Source organism: Lygodium microphyllum, chromosome 21, assembly GCF_053477565.2.
Source record: "Lygodium microphyllum isolate KBCC chromosome 21, Lygodium_microphyllum_v1.1.10, whole genome shotgun sequence".
In the NCBI taxonomy this organism is placed as follows: Eukaryota; Viridiplantae; Streptophyta; class Polypodiopsida; order Schizaeales; family Lygodiaceae; genus Lygodium; species Lygodium microphyllum.
The window spans coordinates 136,746,393-136,767,222 of record NC_141155.1 but is presented as its reverse complement, the minus strand read 5'-3'; the positions used below and the strand labels follow the sequence as shown (position 1 = coordinate 136,767,222).

Here is a 20,830-nt window from a genome sequence, read left to right as displayed (position 1 = left end):
AAGACACAATCGTCCAACATGTAGCTACAATATGCTGGAAACAACCTCTCTGAAATCTTCTCCCCAGCCTCTCTGCCATAATAGCAAGGTACAGCATGACCACATGATGCCAAAGACACATAGTAAGATCAAGTACCTATTCACGAGTGGAAATAGAATAAGTGATCCAACTTTATGTTTAAAGCATGCAACACAAACCTTGTTTTTTGCAACATACAAGAATATGTTTAAAGCATCCAACTTTGTTATCTTACCACCTCTCTAGTAATAGGGTGCCAATAAGCCTTGGAATCACACGTGAGCATCGAAGTGCAGTGAAGCACAAGGCCCACTCTCATTGCATCCACAATGAACTCACCTATATGCTCTACCAACAAGCACATATTTACCAGGAATCCCTCATCGGTCAAATACTCACGTGCAAGATCCATGCAACCTGTAACTAGACCCTTTGAGAATGTATTCCACTTGGAAATAGTCATGTCCTCTAAAAGAAATATAAGGGTCATAATATATGGGAAGTGATTTTGATATAAACCTTGTATGAGAGAAAACGTAGCTTGCCCAATGGAGTGGGACCTAGAGCATCCACAAGCAAGCTCGTGGGAAAACATGCAAATATCAATTGAGCTACCTCTTGACATGGAATGCCATCTTTGCTATAAAGAAATGTCTTTTGTGTTAAAAAATCTTGTTGATGCTATTAAAAAAACAACACATAGTCATTGATGTTCAGTAAACAACAATGCAATGCTACATGCAACAGGTAAATTGAAATTCTTGCAAAACATGGTCGCCATGTTTACCTACTATCAAGGGCAAATTTATCAATCTGAGTCACATCCACTAGCATAGCATCAATGTATGTTTGATGTTGGAACCTTCCCACAATTATTTCAAGTACTATATTTTTAATTATCATACATATAAGTTTTCTTCATGGGTGCCAAACAAAGCAAATGAATTTCAAGTTAAATGAGTCATGGGTCACCTCTCCCAACTCTCTCGGCCAAGAGATGTCTATGCAACAAACGAGGTGGTGGGTGACATAAAGGATTGTGTCACATTTATTCTCCATGGAGGATTGTGTCACATTTATTCTCCATGGATCTATGGAGGTGCTTGGTTTGTTTCATAAGCCCTTTACCTTTCTTGTCATGGGTGCCAACAAGAGGTATAGTAGTGGCTCCAATGGTAGCTTGAGTAGCCTGCACATTATCTTGAGTATCTTGGGTGGCTTGTGTAGTATCCTTGTGAGCTTTAGTGTGCCTGACTACTTCCTTCTGCACCCTTAATACCTGCAGTTGCTTGCTCGTTTGTAGTAGTGGGCATGGCAAGTGAATCATGAGCAACAACCTCCTCCATGAACCCTACAAGTATGATTCAACCTTTAAACCCTCATGCATGAGCACAAAGTGATTCTACTAAAGCGACAAGACGCTTTATATGGGTTAATATACTTACTCTCATGCAAATGTTTCTCCTGCTTAGGGATAACTCCTCTAGGGTAATCGAGCCACCAAGGACAAACATTTGCCTCCCATGTCATCAATTTCCTCTGACATAATGTTGGAGAATACATAGTATTCTCATCATGGATATCAATCCACTCTCTTGTGAATTTTGGAGCTACATCCAACCTCTTCTCTTCTACACACTATAGTATCCACTTGCAACATTCTTGGTCCAAATGACTCCAAAATGATCAAAGCACTTACTATAAGAGAATAAATGACAACTACTCATGGACAACCATCAAAATAAACCTATAAATCACGCGTTTGGATGAATACACAAGCTTTGGCATTTTCTTTGTAATGTTTGAAGACTTCACTTTATCCAAGAGATTCCATCCAAGAGATGTACAAAAGCCTACAAATTTTTTACAAAGACTTAACATTGATATGTACATTAAGAAAAAGCTCAAGAAAGCAATATGAATGTATTGCGTTGTGTCAACCTACACGACATGATTCTTCAAGTTAAGTTTGAATAACTCCTCAAATGAATCCGAGAGTTGTGGACCTTCTACTTGTATCCTTTGGATCTGTAGCATTGCCTCCAAATGCAAATGAGCCCAGTATGTCTCTTTCTTCATGTGAACCTGAAAGAGCTTGTAATCACCAAAGTGAGGGTATTGGGGATCTTTAGACTGTGTAAGACTCATAAGATGCAACAATATTTTTTTCTTGCAATGCACAACAACATGCACAAATAGAAAGCATTGAAGAAAAAAGGCAACATGCACACAACTTGCTTTAAAAATACAAATTACCTCTTTGGAGAGATTTTTGAGCTTGTAAGACAATACAACTTGTCTCTTGTGATCTTGAGCATGCTTGCATCATCCCACCTTAGACTAAATAACAACTTAAAGAAATCATCCCCATTTTGGGGTTTTGGGGATTGGCAATGCATAAGTACTTGTAGCCCTATCTTTGAGGCACTTCTCTTTCGCTCTTATAGACTTATCTAAACATTTCTTCTTCTTTATAATATATTCAATGCCTATATGTATCATGGACAAAGAATAAATGATTACTTACTTCAGTAAGGCAAAGGATCACATTACAAATAAAGTCTTAGACTAGGTCATGTATGCATGGTTTATTAAAACCATTGGTGAATACCATAGTCCCTTTCCACCTTTTTCCACCTACCAATATCACCTATTGTAAGCCTATTAAAGGCACTCATCCCCACACTCAATCTATCCATCATTCTCATTCGGTTGTACTTTCATTATGCTTGAATAATATTAGTTGTTCTTCTTTGTCATTACTTATGTCTCATTATGATTGTTTACTTGCTCATCAGTGATCCACCCTAGCATGCATCCTCGATATTTTAACATGGTATCAGAGCGAGTTTCAATGCTAATGAGTCATTAGGCCACTAGTTAGGTCAATTAGATCATTATAGTTTAAATTTTTGGTTCCCTCCACTTTCCCATGAATCTCTCACCTACCTCCATAGCCATCCACCTTCATTGGAGGGCTTGAATCTCTCAAACCATGTCATTTCAGCTTGTGATTCATTCTGGGATTATCTTCCTTTGCTCTAGGTGCTTGAGCCTAGCACCTCACAGTGTGACAATTATGCACTCACTACTCCAATATTGTGAATATCCCAGCCCATGCCATTTTCTGCACCTTTTTTGGTCATATTGTCCATTCGTCAGCTTGCACGCGGAACGATCTTGACAAAGATCATGGGGTTTTTAAAGCCTGACACTTGAGCTTCTTCCTCATCAAGTATTGTGTCAAATGGCTCACTCCTCAATCTATTATGGGCAAATAATCAATTGGCTGTCAACCCTAAAGAGGGCAGCCATATCTATCAAACTTCAAGCTCGTGCTTCACTTCTTTCTCTCACTCCTTTGACTCAAATCAAGTCACTAACTCTCTAATCTGCGCTAGCACTCAGTTTCTAGTAGAGCTCTCACATCAAACCAAGCAAGGAAGGAATTCCATTTCGAGATCAAACATCAAAGGCTCAACTTGCTAGTATCTCTTGATACTCACATAATGCTTTTTGGCACTAGTGCTTCTTGTGTCTTTTGACACACTCAACTTCAACTCTCTTGCTGGTCTACTCTCACTTAATTGCTAGTGCTCTTGCCAAAAAAATGGGCAAAGATTCACCCTCATGCCAATTCAATGATGTTGGGTTCCACATATGGCAAACTAGGTTCAAATAGATTCTGATGAAGAAAGGCTTGTGGTCCATCACAAGTGGTCAAGAGAAGAAACCAAGGGAAGTTGCACTCTCAGTAATATGGGATAAAAATGATGATAAGGCTCAAGATATTATCAAGCTCGAACTTGATAACAGCTACATTCATCATGTTGATGATTGTGAAACCTCTCAAGTAACATGGGATCAATTAGAAACCTTGTTCGGAGCTCACTCAAAATCCTCCAAATATGGCTTGCTAATTGAATTATTTAGGCTTGATATGAAAAGTAGTACCTCACTTGCAACTCATTTGAATTATATGGAAAGCTTGTTTACACAACTTGTAGAAATCAACTTGAAGATGAACGAAGACATTTGCATTGGAGTACTTCTCAAAAGTATTCCATCTAAGTATGCTAATGTATCTACCACATTAATCAACATGCCACAAAACCAAAACTTGTGGATATCAAGGCTTGTCTCCTTGAAGAGGAAAAAAAGATCAAGAGCAAAGGAGAATCAAGCACCCCAAGAGGAGACCAACAACTCCTCTATGTGAAGGAAAAGGAAAGAAGGGCATAGTTTGTGATTTTTGTAAAAGAACTAGGCACATTGAAGTTTTGCCATGCTAAGAAAAGATCTCAAAGAGCATACCTTGCAACAATCAAAGAAGATGAAGATAACAATGGAGAAGAAGAAGACACCCAAGAGCAAAATGATAGGACTCACCAATTCCTCTTTTGTAGCTCATTTTTTTATAGACTTTTTTAGGTTTTAAATGTGTACTTGCCTAATGTTCTTACCATAAGCTCTTGTACTCCTCATGTAACCTTTGCACACTACAACCTCTACACACTTAGTGAGGCCTTGTGACAGCCTCTAGCTTTATATGGTTGTTTTTTTCCATGTCTACACTTAGCAAGGTCCTACTCATGATAGCCTCTATATCACTTTTTGGCTTTTATACATGCTCTCATCCCTTTGGGCATCCATCCCCTTTTTTATATGACCGACCATCTTGCCAAGGTCCTCTTTTCCTACTCCCTTCTATTTACATCATGTCTTCACCTATGCTCGTCTACTCTTTACAACTTGCATAGGAGGGAACCTAGTGCTCTTTTTCAAAAATTTGGGGACACTTTTACATTTTAAAATGCTCATTTGCCTTTGCCTTGTCTTTTAAGGCCGCCCTTGTGCTTTTGGCCTTTTCCTCTCTTATCCTTTAGTCGGGCTACCTTTTTTTGCCTTACCCCGCATTTTTGAGTTTTCTTGAATTTCTCTTTGCTTACTTTTTCTTTGTTTTATGATGGGGTTAACAATTCTTGTTTTCTACCTTCGGACCCAATCCCTTTCACATCCAATGAAACTATTACTGTCTTACAAGGGGACTCTATGCATGTCTAAAGATTTAGTCTAAATCAATAAGCTCATGCTCTTATCTTTGCTTTTTCTACTTATTTGCTCTTATTTCTTGGGGCAATCTTTTGCAAATTGACCCTATCTTTACAGAGTTGAGAAAACATATGAACTTGACCTCAACCCTTGGCTCAATGCCATTGGCATCATTCACCTCCAAGACATTGGGGGTTAGTTGATCCCATAATATGCAAGCCACATATGCCACTTTGAGCATCCCTATAGGAGAAGACACAATAGGAACATAGAAAACTTTGCCAAGTACTTCAACTAAGTTAGCAATCTCATCATCCATCCAAATTGAGAGGTTAGAGAAGGAGATCCACACTTCACATTTCATATTGGAGGAAAATGTTGGGATATATGGTCAAAGATAATTCGACGGTGTATTGTACACAAGGCCACCTCTTAGCAAGCACATAATCCAAGTTAGCAATCTCACCATCAAGCCAAATCCAAAGGTTAGGGAAGGAGATCCATGTTGAACATTCATGAAGGGTACAAATCCATTGAAGGACACCATTGAAGGGTACAAATCCACCTAAACAAAGCAAAATCCATAGCTATTCCAAAATCACCAATTTAAATTCTTTTTGGCGGGGACACACTCCATGAAGTGGAGGAGTAAACTAGTTCTTTCATAATGCTGTCAAATTCGAGGTACTAAGAATGTGACAAGGGCTCACAAAGTTCCTTGTGATGGTTGCTTTCTTTCTCTCATTGTCTCTAGTAAAAATCCACATTCGAGCTCTTTTCCACTTTAGCCATATCAAGCTCAAAAGCTTTAAGAATACTAAGAAAATCAAGGTGTCATGCTTGGGTTCCTTCAACTTAGAGCCACATGCATTTCCCTACACCTTATACACCCATGAGGCTCACACATATATACATCCAAGAGAGGGGAGGGGAGATGCTTTGTGCATAGGGATTATAAATTGCTTTAAAAGCCTTAAGCCGTGAGAGCCATTGTGTGTTTTCACTCCATTTGCACCACTTCACTCTCTATCATTGTAATTACACAATTTTAACCCTGATCTCTACATTAGAAACCTTAGACTTCGGAAATTTGGGTCTAATATAGAAGCCTAGAAATAAGACTTGTAATCATCTTTGGAATAATCGTTTGTCATCTCCACCTTGGAGCTTTGAGGCTTTCATCCTCCCACCATTCACGAAGATGAGTATCCATATCCACCATTCGTGGAGGTAAATATCCATGTCCACCATTTATGGAGGTGAGTTTCCATGACACCCAACATGTTGGTGTGTACACATGTAAGAGCAAGCCTCTTCAAGAGCGATTGATCCTATGTTCATATTGTTACTTGTATCTTTCATTTCAACCACGGTTTCCTATTGGCATCGTGCATTATATTAATTGAGATTTGTCTGTAGGTTCTTGGTATTTCAAAGATCATCCTAATCAAGAAGACAAATTATGGTGGCTTGATCTTCCTTGTGTATTGTGTGTTGTGGCAACTTCCATGGCTGAAGGTGAGGGTGGCCTTTATAGTTTAGATATGACCACTAACCTTGAAGGCAAAAGCAAGTAGGGAGATAACCACCTTATTGCTTTTGAAGAGTCATTTAGGCAATTGAGTTGAAACTCAACAATGCTCCATATCTTGGATGATTGGATTGCTAGAAAGAGACCCAGAAGAAGAAGATCCACCGTTGAAGCTTGTTAGCAAGCTTGAAAAAGGGAAGAAGAAAGTTTATCTTCAAAATGGAACTCCAAATAACCAAGAAGTAACAAGATCTATCCATGATATACAAAATGCTCCACAATATGATGCTCTACCTCAAGCCTTAGAGGCCAAGAGTTGCCTTCTTCAATCCTTTGTTGTGCTAATAGATGAAAATTCAAGAGAGAGGAGGAGATTTCTTGATAGGACTCAATGAAAGCTTGAAAAGAGAAAAGAAAACCGTATTTTAAAAAGTGGATAGGTTTTTGGTTGTCTCTATTTCCTATAGTCTTCTTTTTATCATAAAGTCTTCAAAAATTGGCTCAAAGATTGATGATGCCTACTAAATTTATCCTTATGCCATTTTTGCATCTCTCTCCCTCAAATGACTCAAGATTTAGTCACAGTTAATTGTAGAAAGCTTGCTAGCTACATATGTCATTGTAACCAAGATTATATATGTTGTACCCTTGTTTGGCTAGAAATTGATTAGAAATGGAACTGAACATGGACACAAGACTAAGCTCTGATACCACTATAAAGAAGTTAATTTCTAATTGAATGAAGCCTTAATATCAATCAAATTGAACATGGACCCAAGACCAAGCTCTTTATATTTATTCAAGACAACTTGAATGCCAAACTTCTCCCTTTGTTCTTTTATTTGCTACTACAACAAGTGCTTATCCACATAATCCTATTCTCCCTCTTCTAACTTTATAACTAGCCTTTGTGTGTAGTCACCTTTCACAAACAATTATAATGGTACAAATCGTATGTAACTCAATGCTACATATGAAAGCCCAAGTCTAGATGTCAAGAGGCACGTTAATGATGCTCCAAAATCAGACAAGCCATAGGCAAGATCATCTATCATCTCTACCAAAGGTAATGGCAACAGCCTCAAAGATGATTTGTTGAGTACATCTCATTCTCAAGATGATCATGGTTTGTACTGTATTGATTCTTTACAAAGATCATCTAACTCTGCTCTATTGGAAAGTCTATCCACTGTTGTGATGGACCCCATGATCTTAAAGTTCAAGATTTGGTCCTAGTAGCCAAGGCTGAGCTACTAGTGTGAATAGCAAGCTTGGGAGTAATAAGCATGTATCTACTTCACGTACATTAGTGGTAATAAATTTTTGAAATAGCCATGAAAATTCATCCAATAGAGCATTAATTTCTACACTTGTTTTCCCATTGGCAATGGTTGAAAAGAATTTAGAACTTGACATAGGAAGCAGCCTTGAAAATTCATCTACTAGAATACAAATCTCTACACTTGTTTGCTCATTAACAAAGCAGTTGAAAAGACTAGATTTTGAGATGGGTAGTGTGGTATTTCTGGGTATTATCATAATCCTAACACTTCCAAGGGACTCCCTCATGAGTTTTTATCTCAAACAATAGAAATCAATGTTATATTGATGCATTAATCCAGTAGTTTATGGTTCACACCATCTATGTTCTAAAACTATATGCACACAGCCTGGCAAAGCAATATGAAGGTCGGTGCAAGACCCTATGATTTCGATCATGTTGTTTTGAAACATAATGAAGTCCCAAACTATCATAAACAACTTCACTTGAACAGGAACAAAGGTTGTGGTGTCTTCATCAATTTCCATGCTATTGTTCTCTACTGCCCTTGTTACTAACAAAGGTGATTCTTGAAGCTTGTTTAGCTCTATTCTTAGAGCTTTGATCTCCGGAAGCATCTCTTCTAGTGATTTGTCTTCCCAAAGCCTCAATACTACAAGTAAGGCTCTACAGAGTATTCTTCATGTCTTCTCTGTTACCAGGATTGCCTCAAATTCAGTGGCATCTGTATCAACCTTCACTACTTTCATGTTTATTTCCCTGGTATATACTCCTGGACGCTATGATGGAGGGACGCAACTTCTATGGCAGATGGGGCAAATCTCTTGAGCTGAACTACTCCACAGATGATGCCATTCTTGAGCTGCTCCACACTAGTGAGTTCATACACAAATATCAGACCGTCCTCATCCTCATCAAATGTGGAGCCTCTAAAAGGGCCCCATTCAATCGCATTTGCAAGACCCTGCAGTATAACCTTGACTTAAGCTTTATTCCTAGAGACTGACCCTGCAGTATAACCTTGACTTAAGCTTCATGCCCCCAAAACAAGGAAACCCAACTAAAACTTGTTGCACTGGCCAATTTCTTGCACAAACCCGTCCCAAATACTGGAGAAGGTTGTGTGTCAAATTGTCGCTGGTTGGCTCCAAATCTGAGGTTACTATGGCACTTCTTCTCCTCTCCTTGCATAGTTAGCCCATGAAAATTTATTGAAAGAGGGGTTGATTGCATTTCCCCCTCCCCTTGCACAACTGGCATATGTGCATTACTTGAAAGAGATGGTGATTCAGAGACAACTCCAATCCAAAAGTTATCGAGCAGATCTCTTCTGTGTCTTGGGCAAAGAGCTTGAATAGAAAGAGTCCTCCGATCCTACAATTACAAATTAAGAGCTGGATCTGGGTAATGAGTGTCTCAGCAATACCTAAAGGTTGTGAAACATCATACAAAATCTATAAAAAGAAATCCAAATGATGCAAAGGTTTACAATAACAGAGCAGCTTGCTACACTAAGCTTGGTACACTACCCAAAGAACAGAAGGTTGCTAACAGATGTCTTGAGCTAGACCCGGCTTTTGTAAGAGGCTGTGCTCAAAATTGTCACCCAAATTTTTTTCCGAATTTCTTTCTCTTCCTAATGCCTATAATTGTCTTCATAGATTGTGCCTCCTATAGAACAACATGTACAGAAGAGTTGTAAGAACCAATAGGAATAGTGCTGTAAGTGGCAATTAATAGAGCCATGCTGTAAGAACTTATATGAGCTAATACTCCAACCATGGAACTCCGAATTAATTGTTGTGCTTATTGAACTTGACAGGCAATTCCTTGAATCTCCGTAGTCCTTTCGCCAGGATAACCTACAATTTCTTGAACACCTCATTGTTGCGCCACTTCTTCTAACAAGGTTTCGTGAAGCATGAGTGATCAGCTACTGGCTTTGATTCTGTACTACTACTCCATTAAGCTCAAATAATAGCAAGACTGATAATCTACTAAATACTTGTGCAAATATGATGCTACAAACTCAATTGCTTTGTGAACCTGTGAACCTTTGCTAGCTCTCCATGAATTTCTACTAGTCTATCAGAGTCTCTCCAAGCCTGGATCATTGTCTAAAGAACGATCATCCATAGTGTCAAACAAGCATCTAGGGGGTCAAACCTGTAAGCAGTCGAGCGTTGATTAGGTTAGGACATCACAGAATTCAACACAGAATCATGCAAAGTACAGCAAGACAATCAAGACAGCAAGGTAGATCCACATCTCAATAATGGACCACATCCACATGCATTTGGGCAGCACCATTACAAGAGGCCACGTCCATATTTTTTTTCAATGAACAAAGATATCTACTTCCTATGCAAACTGCAAGTCTATTGCTGAAGCAAACAATGATTGCAAGTTGGGTGACTATGTTGGAGAAACTTCAACCAAGGCTACTTGGAGTAGATACTTGACTGACGACAATATAAGGGAACTACATGCTCGAGGTTTATACTACAAATGTGCTGAAACAATGTCTTCCAATCATAAAGACAAATGCAAGGCTAAGAATGAAAGAATCCCTTGGTCCCTTGGGTCATTAAGGAGGATGTGGATGAGTATGATGTGTCCCATGATGAGAAACCACTTCGAGCCGAAGCCACCTCAACCCATGGAGTTGATATACATCAACCTATGAAAGAGGATTATGAAGATAAAGAGCATCCTGAAGGAAATGATGAGGGCAGTGAGGAAAATCTTGAGTTTGAGGAAGCAATTCATGGACAATTTGAAGATCAAGTTGAGGTATCTAATGTGGATAGCCATCAATACATGGACAAACATTATATGTTTCCACCTAATTATCATGATTCTTATTATGTAGATGATGATTACTATACTGGAATGCCTTTTGATCCAGGTGCTTCCACTTCAATCATACACTTCTTGATGGTGGCATGCTTCAAAATACCTAATTTGAAGTGATCTTCATTCTCAAACTTAAGAAGAGCTACAAATGATGAAAGCACTTATGAGGTAGTAAAGAAATTTCAATCACAAGACAAGGCAACATGCTATCATAAATTTCTGCTATCGAATTAATTACTCTGAATTCATCAAAACCCAAATATTATGCAATGGATAAATGCATCAAGAAGTTTAGTACATTTATATACATCACTTGCTTAGATTGGAGGATTTTGTCAAAAGTTACGGGCATTCATCTAGACTATGCGCAATTTTGAGTTCAAGATTGATGTCTAATTCTATCAAACAAGTCTTGACCACTTTATGGACATCTTCGGCCATAATTCTTAGAGACAAGCTCTTCTAATATGGCCATCCTTGCATATCTTGTAATTTCGAGTTTTGAGGACAACTTCAAGAGGGGATGGTTTGTAACAATACATTTTCAATCCTAACCTCTACATTAGAAACCTAGACTTTGGGAAATTAGGATTTGACATAAAAGCCTCAAAATAAGCCTTGTAAAGGATCTTTCAAATAGTCATTTATCTCCACCTCGAAGCTTTGAGGCTTCCATCTTCCCATCATTCATGGAGGTGAGTTTCCATGCCACCTAGGATGTTGGTGTGCACACATGCAAGACCACACCTCTTCAAGAACCATTGCTTCTACGTTCATCTTGTTTCTTGTATCTTTCATTTCAACCATGATTTCATATGGCCATGAACATTTACATTATCGAGAGATTTGACTATGGTATTTTGGTATTTCAATTTGATATTAAGGTTCCTTTTAATTAGATATTACCTTTTTTATATTCATGAATCCACCTCTCTAGCAACCCTACAAAGTGTCAAAGAATGACAACGTCAAGTGCATCTTTGTTCAATTACAAACATTGCACAAGTCTACAATCACTTTGTGCACAATCATTGAATACCCGTGCATATTCGAGCTTGACATGGATAGTAAATGATACAAGCTCTACATACTAAGCCAAAATAAGCTAAAAAATGGTAGACACTATCGTGCATGCATTACCAACTATAGTGTTATAGAGCAAAATTTTGGAATATGTATAACATCTATAGCATGTTTAGCCATGCTACTAATGAATATCTAAGATTTGGTAGAGCAAAATTTTGGAATATGTATAACATCTATAACATGTTTAGCCATGCTACTAATGAATATCTAAGACTTGGTTTTCCCATCCAAATTCCAAGAGATAGATGCCAATAGTGTATCATGCTTCATTTGATGTTGAATAAAAAAACTATTACATGCAATCCAAATGTGTCACACTCAAACAAGATCCACCAGCTTGTCTTTTACCTAAATTGTGGTAATTTGTATCAAGCTATAAGACTGTCAATTGCATCCTTTACACGAAAAGCATAATATACCACCACCAACTTGCTTCAACTTGCTCAATGTCAACTTTTTACCACGGTAATCAAGGATATCGGTGATTATTTCTCCTCTTTCTCAACACAAGCTTTCTCATAAATCATGCCTAATGTAATGAGAGCTTTGGTTCGCAAGTGGCCCTTCCTTGTACATTAGACCTCTCAAATGTAGAACGTTAACATCACCATAGTTGAATGTGAATTACATGCTTGTGGCTTATACATTCTCCCTTTGCATCAACTGCAAAGGGTGACAATTAAAAAACATAATGCAGAGCAAGTTGATACTATAATGTGAACTCGAAATTATTCAGTTCATGTCAAACATGCTCTGAAAAGGTGGTATACAAGAATGTTTTTAAGGTTCACTGGGATGAAGTGGAGGGCAGTCTGCAAAGTTATAAAGAAGATCAACTGAAAATAAGGATGCAAAACCCCCAATCACTATTGACAGGACAGAGTTGAAATGATGTCAAACTTCCCAATTCTTGCACACCTTTGTCAATTCTTTAAGGTACTCTCTATTCCCTTTGCATGGATTCCGAGACTTTAGCAGAAAAGCTACACATCCAACATGATGCTCTCTATGTCTTCTTTGTATATAGAAGATTCAAAATCAGCACCCAACCAAGTTATCTCGGCACCCCTCCTAAAATGTCGACTCATGTATGCAAGATCACAGAATTCGAAGCTGATTCGATACATGCCATCAGTATCTTCCAATGTACTCAAATCTCCACACTCGTTCTCAGCCTTCGTCCTTGTATGCTACTTTCTCAGACAATAATTCTTCTAGACACTACAATTTTTCAACCATTAACAACGTTAAACTAAAGTAACACTTACTAAGAGCATCCATAACACTTCTGTCCCAGCCTCCTTAAAAATAAGTCCTTACTCGTTGGATATACTTCAACAATATAAGGATTTCAAAGCTCCATATAAAACACAGAGTATACAAGCCATTTCCAGTCACAGTTACATTGCATCCTATTACCCAAAACCATGACAGCTGTTTTACTGCAGAGCTTTTGCTAGAAGGCATAAGATCAGGCAGGCCCATAGATGTCAAAAAAGAAGGAAAAACAGAAACTGATTACCACAGATGAACAGTTGTGGCAATAGCTACTTCATATGCTCCTACTTTGTAAGATAAGTTCCAGCTGATCAAAATCAATGTAGCTTTTTAAGCCATCCAGAATACATGACAGCAGGCAATATACATAGATCAAAACTGAAAGCAAACCAAATGCTATGTGGAGTGATAAGCTTATAGGTTGGCCTATTGATTTGTATGCTTGAAAGATAAGCCATTTGTTGCTAAACTGCAGTGCACATCGATGATTGACCATTAAAAAATAATACATAGACATGTCTCCATGTTCTGTTTTTTCTTGTTTGGAACCATGACAAGTATATAAAGCACAGAATTGGGGAAACCATTGCCACGATACAGCAAAGGAAACGGAGAAGAAGAAAGTAAAGTCTACCACCATGTCAAATGGCTTTGGCAACCTCCCTTGAATAAAATGAGACGATCAGTTAAATGGAGCCGTGAGACAGCACCATGGCAGGGAGCAGCGAGATTGGTTGGTTTCTGAAAGACAAATGAACAAAGAATTCCGCAATCAGAAAGCCCTATGCTGATACAAAAGCAAGAGAAAGGCCCCGTATACAGAGCACAACTTTTTTCCGTTAGGGACAACGTTCTGATTAACTTAATTCACACATGCTGACTGTTCCAGAGATGTGTGCACCAACAAAAACGGAAGCAGAAACATTGGGACAACACACACATGCAAAGTGTACGCATTTTTTGGTAAAATTTACTCTCTCTCTCTCTCTCTCACACACACAAATACAGATGAATAAGTTGTCCAATAAACCATAAGCACAACACACGCACAGAGTCAGAGTTAAAGATAGATGAACAAACAGGTAAGCAGTCAGTAAACTCCAAGCACAATGCACAAGCTAACTTAATGAGACGTAACAGGCTGTGCCTTCCCCTCTCGTCTAAGTGTAATATGCTTGTTTCTGGCTATCTCAATGTCCTTTTGGCTTGATATTCAACTGCAAATTACTTAAAAATTCTTCTATTCTGTCTATTGCAATGGTAACGGATTATTCAGCTTCTTTAATGTCAAGATTTGGTGGTTAAATACCTTGTTGTAAAGCACACATACAGAGTGGCAGACAAATGAAAAAAAAAGGAATCGGTAGACCTAAGCGCACACAGACAGACATTTTACTGTGAAATGTACCAACATACACACATGGGCGCATGCAAAAACCGTGAAAGACAGATGAACAAAGTAGTCCAGAATCAGTAAACCCTAAAACAAGAGAAACAGACAGCAACATAGAGAGAGAGGAAGATATTTATTTACATACACTGAGAGGAGACGCGTGTGATGACACAGTTGAATTGCTTGTAGGTAGGGAGAGGCTGGTCGTCAGGGAGGGGGTCCCAGCCAGGGACGCAGACGGGAGGGGGCTTGGGGAGGCGGGGGTAGAAGGCAGGCTTGCGGTTCTTCTCGTAGGGGTTGTGCTTCTTGGGGCGGGTCTTGTTGTGGTGCGCCGTGCACTTCTTCTGCGGCCGAGACGAGCACTCCACCACGCTCATCAACGATAGAGAATGGGATCCTCCATCGTCATGGCCCCTACCCCTCTCCTTCCACACGCACAACCCTGCAGGTGGCCTCTGCAGCTGCTGGGACAGACAAACGCTGCTACTGCTGCTACTGCACAGAAAGGAAGCGGATAATGCCATCGTTTACGTCTACTCTCTCTCTTTCCCTCTAATAGAAGACGATGAGCCTCATCCACAATACAACCCCTACCTTAACATAAGCGCAAGCAAATCTTAGTAATCTATATATATAGTATCTATATCTATCTATACTACATTATTATTTGAGTTACAATTCCCGAAAGTGTCGAAGCATCACAGTGCTTCCGAACCTAGCTCCCAAACCAAACTAAAGTGACCATTTATGTCACATGATTGGGGGCAAATCTATACTACATTATTGTTTGAGCTATAGGTTCGGGAAAGTGTCGAAGCATCACAGTGCTCCCGAACCTAGCTCCCAAACCAAATCAAAGTGACCATTTATGTCACATGATTGGGGGCAGAAAGAAGGAAACTTGGTCTCCTTCCACCACCTTCTCTTCTCCTCTCACTCTCACTCTCATTCTCACTCTCACTCTCACTCTCACTCTCACTCTCACTCTCACGGAACAGGAGGAGGCAGGCCAGCAGAGCAGGTAGCAGGCATTAGGTCAGTCCTCTCTTTCTCTCTCTCTCTCTCTTTGGGCATTTTTGTGTTTACTTTCTCTCTCTCTCTCTCTCTCTCTCTCTCTCTCTCTCTCTCTCTCTCTCTCTCTCTCTCTCTCTCTCTCTCCACTGCTGGTCAGTCCTCTCCACACTGCCCGTCATATCTCTCTCTCTCTCTCTGCCACACCTGTCCGAGTTCTTCTCTCTCTCTCTCTCTCTCTCTCTCTCTCTCTGATGGCAACTCTTCTCTCTCTCCCTCTCACGTCTGCCATCAGAGAGAGATATATATATATAATATATATATCTCTCTCTGATGGCAGACGTGAGAGAGAGAGAGAGAGAAGAACTTGAATGTTTTGCATACAAGTGAGGGGCAGTGGGGAAGAGGCATCCACGAATGTTTTGCATACAGCTCAGGGCAGCAGAGAGAAGTCTGATTTTTAAATTGCTTAATATTTGCATTATCTGTGTGAGAGAGTGTGTGTGTGAGAGAGAGAGAGAGAGAGAGAGAGAGTGTGTGTGTGTGTGTGTGTGTGCGTGTGTGAGAGAGAGAGACCCATTAACATTAAAGAGAGAGAGATGTAGAGAGAGAGAGAGAGACCCATTAACATTAACATTAGAGAGAGAGAGAGATGCACAAAGAGAGAGAGAGAGAGAGAAAGCGGACGTAGATCCTAGGCAGGCGTAGAAAGTAGGGGCAGTCATTCTCTCTCACTCACTCTGTTGCACTGAGAGAGAGAGAGAGAGAGAGAGAGAGAGATTAGTTTAGTTAGTTTGTGGTTAGTTAGTTTAGTTACTTTATTTAGTTTATTTAGTTAGTTTTGATTGTTTAGTTTAGTTAGTTTATTTAGCTTATTTATTTAGTTAGTTGATTAGATAAGTTAAATAGTAAGTTAGTTTATTTAGTTAGTTGCTTAGTTACTTTCGATTGTATGTGTTTATTTGTTTTAGTTTGTTTTTTTGTTTTAGTTTATATATGTGTTAGTTACTTGAGAGAGAGAGAGAGAGAGAGAATTTAGTTTTGGTTGCTTGTGGCTAGTTAGTTTAGTTAGTTTATTTAGTTATTTTATATAGTTACTTAGTTAGTTTTGGTTGTTTATTTAGTTTAGTTAGTTTATTTAGTTAGTTGATTAGATAAGTTAGTTTAAATTATTTTTATGTGTTATATATGGATTTAGTTATTTAGTTAGTAGTTACTTTAGATATAGTTTAGGGTTAGTTTTTTTTATGTTTTAGTTTATATATGTGTTATGGGTTAGTTAGTTAGTAAGTTTTACCTTAGATTAGTTGCTTAGTTACTTTAGATTGTGTGTTATATATGGATATAGTTTAGGGTTAGTTTGTTTTTTTGTTTTAGTTTATATGTGTGTTATGAGAGAGAGAGAGAGAGAGAGAGAGAGAGAGAGAGAGAGAGAGAGAGAGAGAGAGAAAGAGAGAGAGAGAGAGAGGTTTGCTTGGTATGGTTTAATTTATTGGTATTCAAGTCGGTGATCTCTCTCATTCTCTCTCTTAGGTTTTAAATTTGTTTTGATGTATTTATTGGTTTAAATAGTAAGTTAGTTAGTTGAATAGGTTGTTAGTTTTGTTGGTTTACTTTAGTAAATTTTTTTACTGTTAGTTAGTTTGGTTAGATACGTTAGCTTATTAGATTAGTTAGTTTAAATTATTTTTATTTATTATCTATTGAATAGTTTAGTTAGATTGATTGGTTAGTTTAGTTTGGTTAGTTAGTTAGTTTTGTTTATGCTCGTGTTTATTTATTTGTGTGTGTGTGTGTGTGAGAGAGAGAGAGAGAGAGATTAGTTTAGTTAGTTTGTGGTTAGTTAGTTTAGTTAGTTTTTGGTTGTTTATTTAGTTTATTTAGTTAGTTATTTAGTTAGTTAATTTGGTTATTTAGTTTAGTTAGTTGATTAGATAAGTTAAATAGTAAGTTAGTAGTTACTTTAGATTGTGTGTTAGTTACTTTAGATATAGTTTAGGGTTAGTTTGGTTAGATACGTTAGCTTATTAGATTAGTTGTGCGGATGTACATGAATGAAGATCCATTGGCAGGGCCTTCAGGCAATGCGTGGCTAGTACTTGGTGAGTGCCATGTGTGCATGATAGCACTCATGCGTAGCGTACATATATTCTTTCATGCATTTAGGGTTTGTGGTTGCGAATGTGTCTATCACTTATGTCTTGATGTTTGGTGTGCAAATAGCTTTGAGATTTGTTTGTTGTGCGACTCTTATGTTCTCTTTGAAGTTTGGTGTAGCCATGGAACAAAGCGAAGCCATAGGAGATATTCCCGACGTAGTGCTTTCGACTCCATTGAATGTAGTGGATTCAATTGAATTAAACAAAATGGCAATGACATCATCTCTTCGACGCTTGCCAACTTGGAGCTATTCGCATGGGTATGGAAGATAGCTTCTTTAATTGTGATTACATCAAAGTGTTACTATATATATTTTTGGAGATGATTGTTTATATGTTTCATTGCAGCCAACGTATGGGCTCTAATATGATGAATGTGCAAAAAATGAAAGAGGTGGCAAGGGAACAAGAGATGCATGTTGCTAAATGTACAAGAGCTACAAAGATTCAAAGAAACACGAGGGCTACTTCAGGTGCTTCAGACTTTAAAAAACTTGAGGCCAAGATGAATGAGTTGATGGAAATGCAGACAACTTTATGTGTGCCTGTTGATAGTGCACTTGCCATGTACTCAATGGAGTTACATGAACATGCTAAAGGTCTGTATGGTGTTGTGTGCGAGACAAAGCACACCCAGGGTGTTCTCCAGCAAGTGTCGACTTATCTGGGTGGTGAAGTAAGGGCACTTTCAGCAATTATTTTTGAGACAAGCAAATTAATGAATCTATTGGTGAATGATATGTGGGCTTCAGTTTGGGAGCTTGGAGATGACCACGAACCTGTGATCTACCAGAGGGGTTGTCGATTGTCGTTCTTGCAATTTCAATTGAATGTTAGTAGGTTTAATGCTTTGTTGCAACAATTGAGCCGTTAAATGAACGGTCACATCCGAGGAGACTATATGTGCAACAGATGTGTTGTGGAAGGATCTCTTTGTATAACGCAAGAATTGCTTAGGTTGAAACTTATAGGTTTGGATTGTCTTGCGTATGTTAAAGTGCGTGGGCTAGCACTTTTTATGATAATATATGCTTCCTTTTTGTAAAGCCTACGTGGAATGTGCTAAGATGTGTAACACTTTTGATATAACAAAGCATATTTGAGTAAAATGTATTGAGTGTGTATGACATGATATCTCTTTCTTGATATCTATATGGAGCAGATTTGATAGTCCAATGATGGTTGGTATATTTAGATTTGATATATTACGTACATCGAATGTATGCAATACATTTAGTTTTGAAATCAAATCATGCCTTTGATAAAGTGTATTGATAGCCGTTTTTACGGTTGCATATTTACTTTCTTTTGTTAGTTAATTGAAATGGATTAATTGTGCATGTGTTTATTACCATGGGCACAGCGTCTTTGTAGATAGATACATCAATTGGGTTGTAGGCACTAACTCAAATACGATGGCAGTGGTTTTGTGTCTTGATATTTAATCTTAATATTTAGATATTTAAATATTAAATGTGTCTATATGTTGATAACAGGTTTTGTGGCCAACTGATCAATATGGGGTGTTTACATTGAGCAACTAGCAGAGACTATGTGTTGTGTGTTCGTAGGGACATGCTTACATCCACAAGGTATGAGTGACGGTAGGTTGCTAGACTCAAGGCTCAGAAAGGGATTTTAGATCGTGGTAGATCCATTCGTAGAGATATTGAAAACATGACATTCCATCAGGAGATTCTAAGTGATCATCATGAACTAGGCCAACCACCGTTTGGTATAGATGTGGCTAATGTTTTGCCATCACCGGATAGAACAATTAGGGGATTTCAAGCCCCGCAACAATTTGGTGTGGATTTGACGAATGCTTTGCCATCAGTGGGTGGTTGCAGTGGTCTTAATCATGTGATTTTCGAGTCACACGTTAATAATGTTTCAATGTCTAAGTGCCAACATGGGGGAAATCTTAGTGGAGTGGTTTGTGAGAGTGTATCTCGCCGTGTTGAATTTGTAAATGGGGATAATGAGCCAGTTGAACAGCATGTTGGTTTAGATTTTGGAAATCACTACAATGTGGAAAATTCTGTTGGCTAATGAGTCACGTGTTCAGAATATTGTTGTTTTTGATCCCCAAAGTGGTGGATTGTGCTCCATTTTAAATGCTTTGCCTGCAACAGACGTTCACCCAGCAACGTCAATACTACTATTTCGAGAGCTGGATGTGCATTCCATGGGGAGTCTTTGTGTGGTGTGTGAAAGGTGTTCAGCTAAGTTGTGGAGATGTGAGACTCGGGTGCAAGGGTCGATTTTGTTTGGAAGGCACTGTTGTTAGAGTAGGATATTTAAAAACAACATACAAGCATACAACAGTGCTCTTGCATTTGTATCACTCGGAGATATTGTTGATGAACTACTTGTTATCGGGAATGGTTACACTTTTAGAGTGCATGGCTCTGTTTATCACCGTATAGGTACTTTTCTTCCTGATGTGCAGCGTCAAGAAAGGCCAAGATTTGCACAACTCTATGTTTATGATACCGAGCATGAGTTGCTTAATAGGCTAGGGGTTATGCATGATTTATTACCAAATTTGCTAGGGGAGCTTCAATGTATGATGCATCGACACAACATATATGCACATGCTTTTAGGTTAGTGGGTTTGCAATTACAAAATAATCCCGTGCAAGAACTAAGAATGAGTATTTTTGGTGTTCAAAGAACCAGTAAACAATACTCTGCTCTTGTAGCAACTGAGGTTGCAGCTATCATGCTAGGGCAGCAGGGTACTCTTGATCATCGGGATATTCATGTTTACACTCGGGAAGGTTGATGTGTTGCTATTTCAAACTTGCATAGAGCATATATGCCAATGCTATATGTTCTCCTTTTTCTTATGGGAGATGATGGTTGGCATGTAAAGGTTCCCTACAGTAATGTTAGTGTTTTGGAATGAGGATTGTGAGGATCATGGCCTTGTTACTATAGATGGAATTATCAGATATTGTTGATGGGTCAATGTATCTACTGTTCCTTTTGTGAAGTTTTGGATATTGAAACATGCACTTAAAGATTGGTACTTGTGATGCCTTGGTTTAGTCCAAGATTGGGCTCACATATTGAATTTACTTATTTATGCTTGATGTCTTGGGTGCCTTATAGATAGAGGATTGAGATGCTTTTTTTAAGGTGCTAGGTGGTGTATTTG

The 20,830-nt window shown here is 38.5% G+C and overlaps 1 protein-coding gene across 1 annotated transcript; it reads right to left on the bottom strand.

Annotated features, from left to right (window-relative positions):
* Positions 1-13,599: 13,599 nt before the first annotated feature.
* On the bottom strand, positions 13,600-15,107 carry PSRP6 (plastid-specific 50S ribosomal protein 6). The gene is made up of 2 exons (XM_087662066.1): positions 14,643-15,107; positions 13,600-13,845 (listed from the first exon to the last, which is right to left on the bottom strand). Coding segments are annotated over exons 1-2 (381 nt in total). The 5' UTR covers positions 15,022-15,107; the 3' UTR covers positions 13,600-13,843.
* Between the last annotated feature and the right edge of the window lie 5,723 nt (positions 15,108-20,830).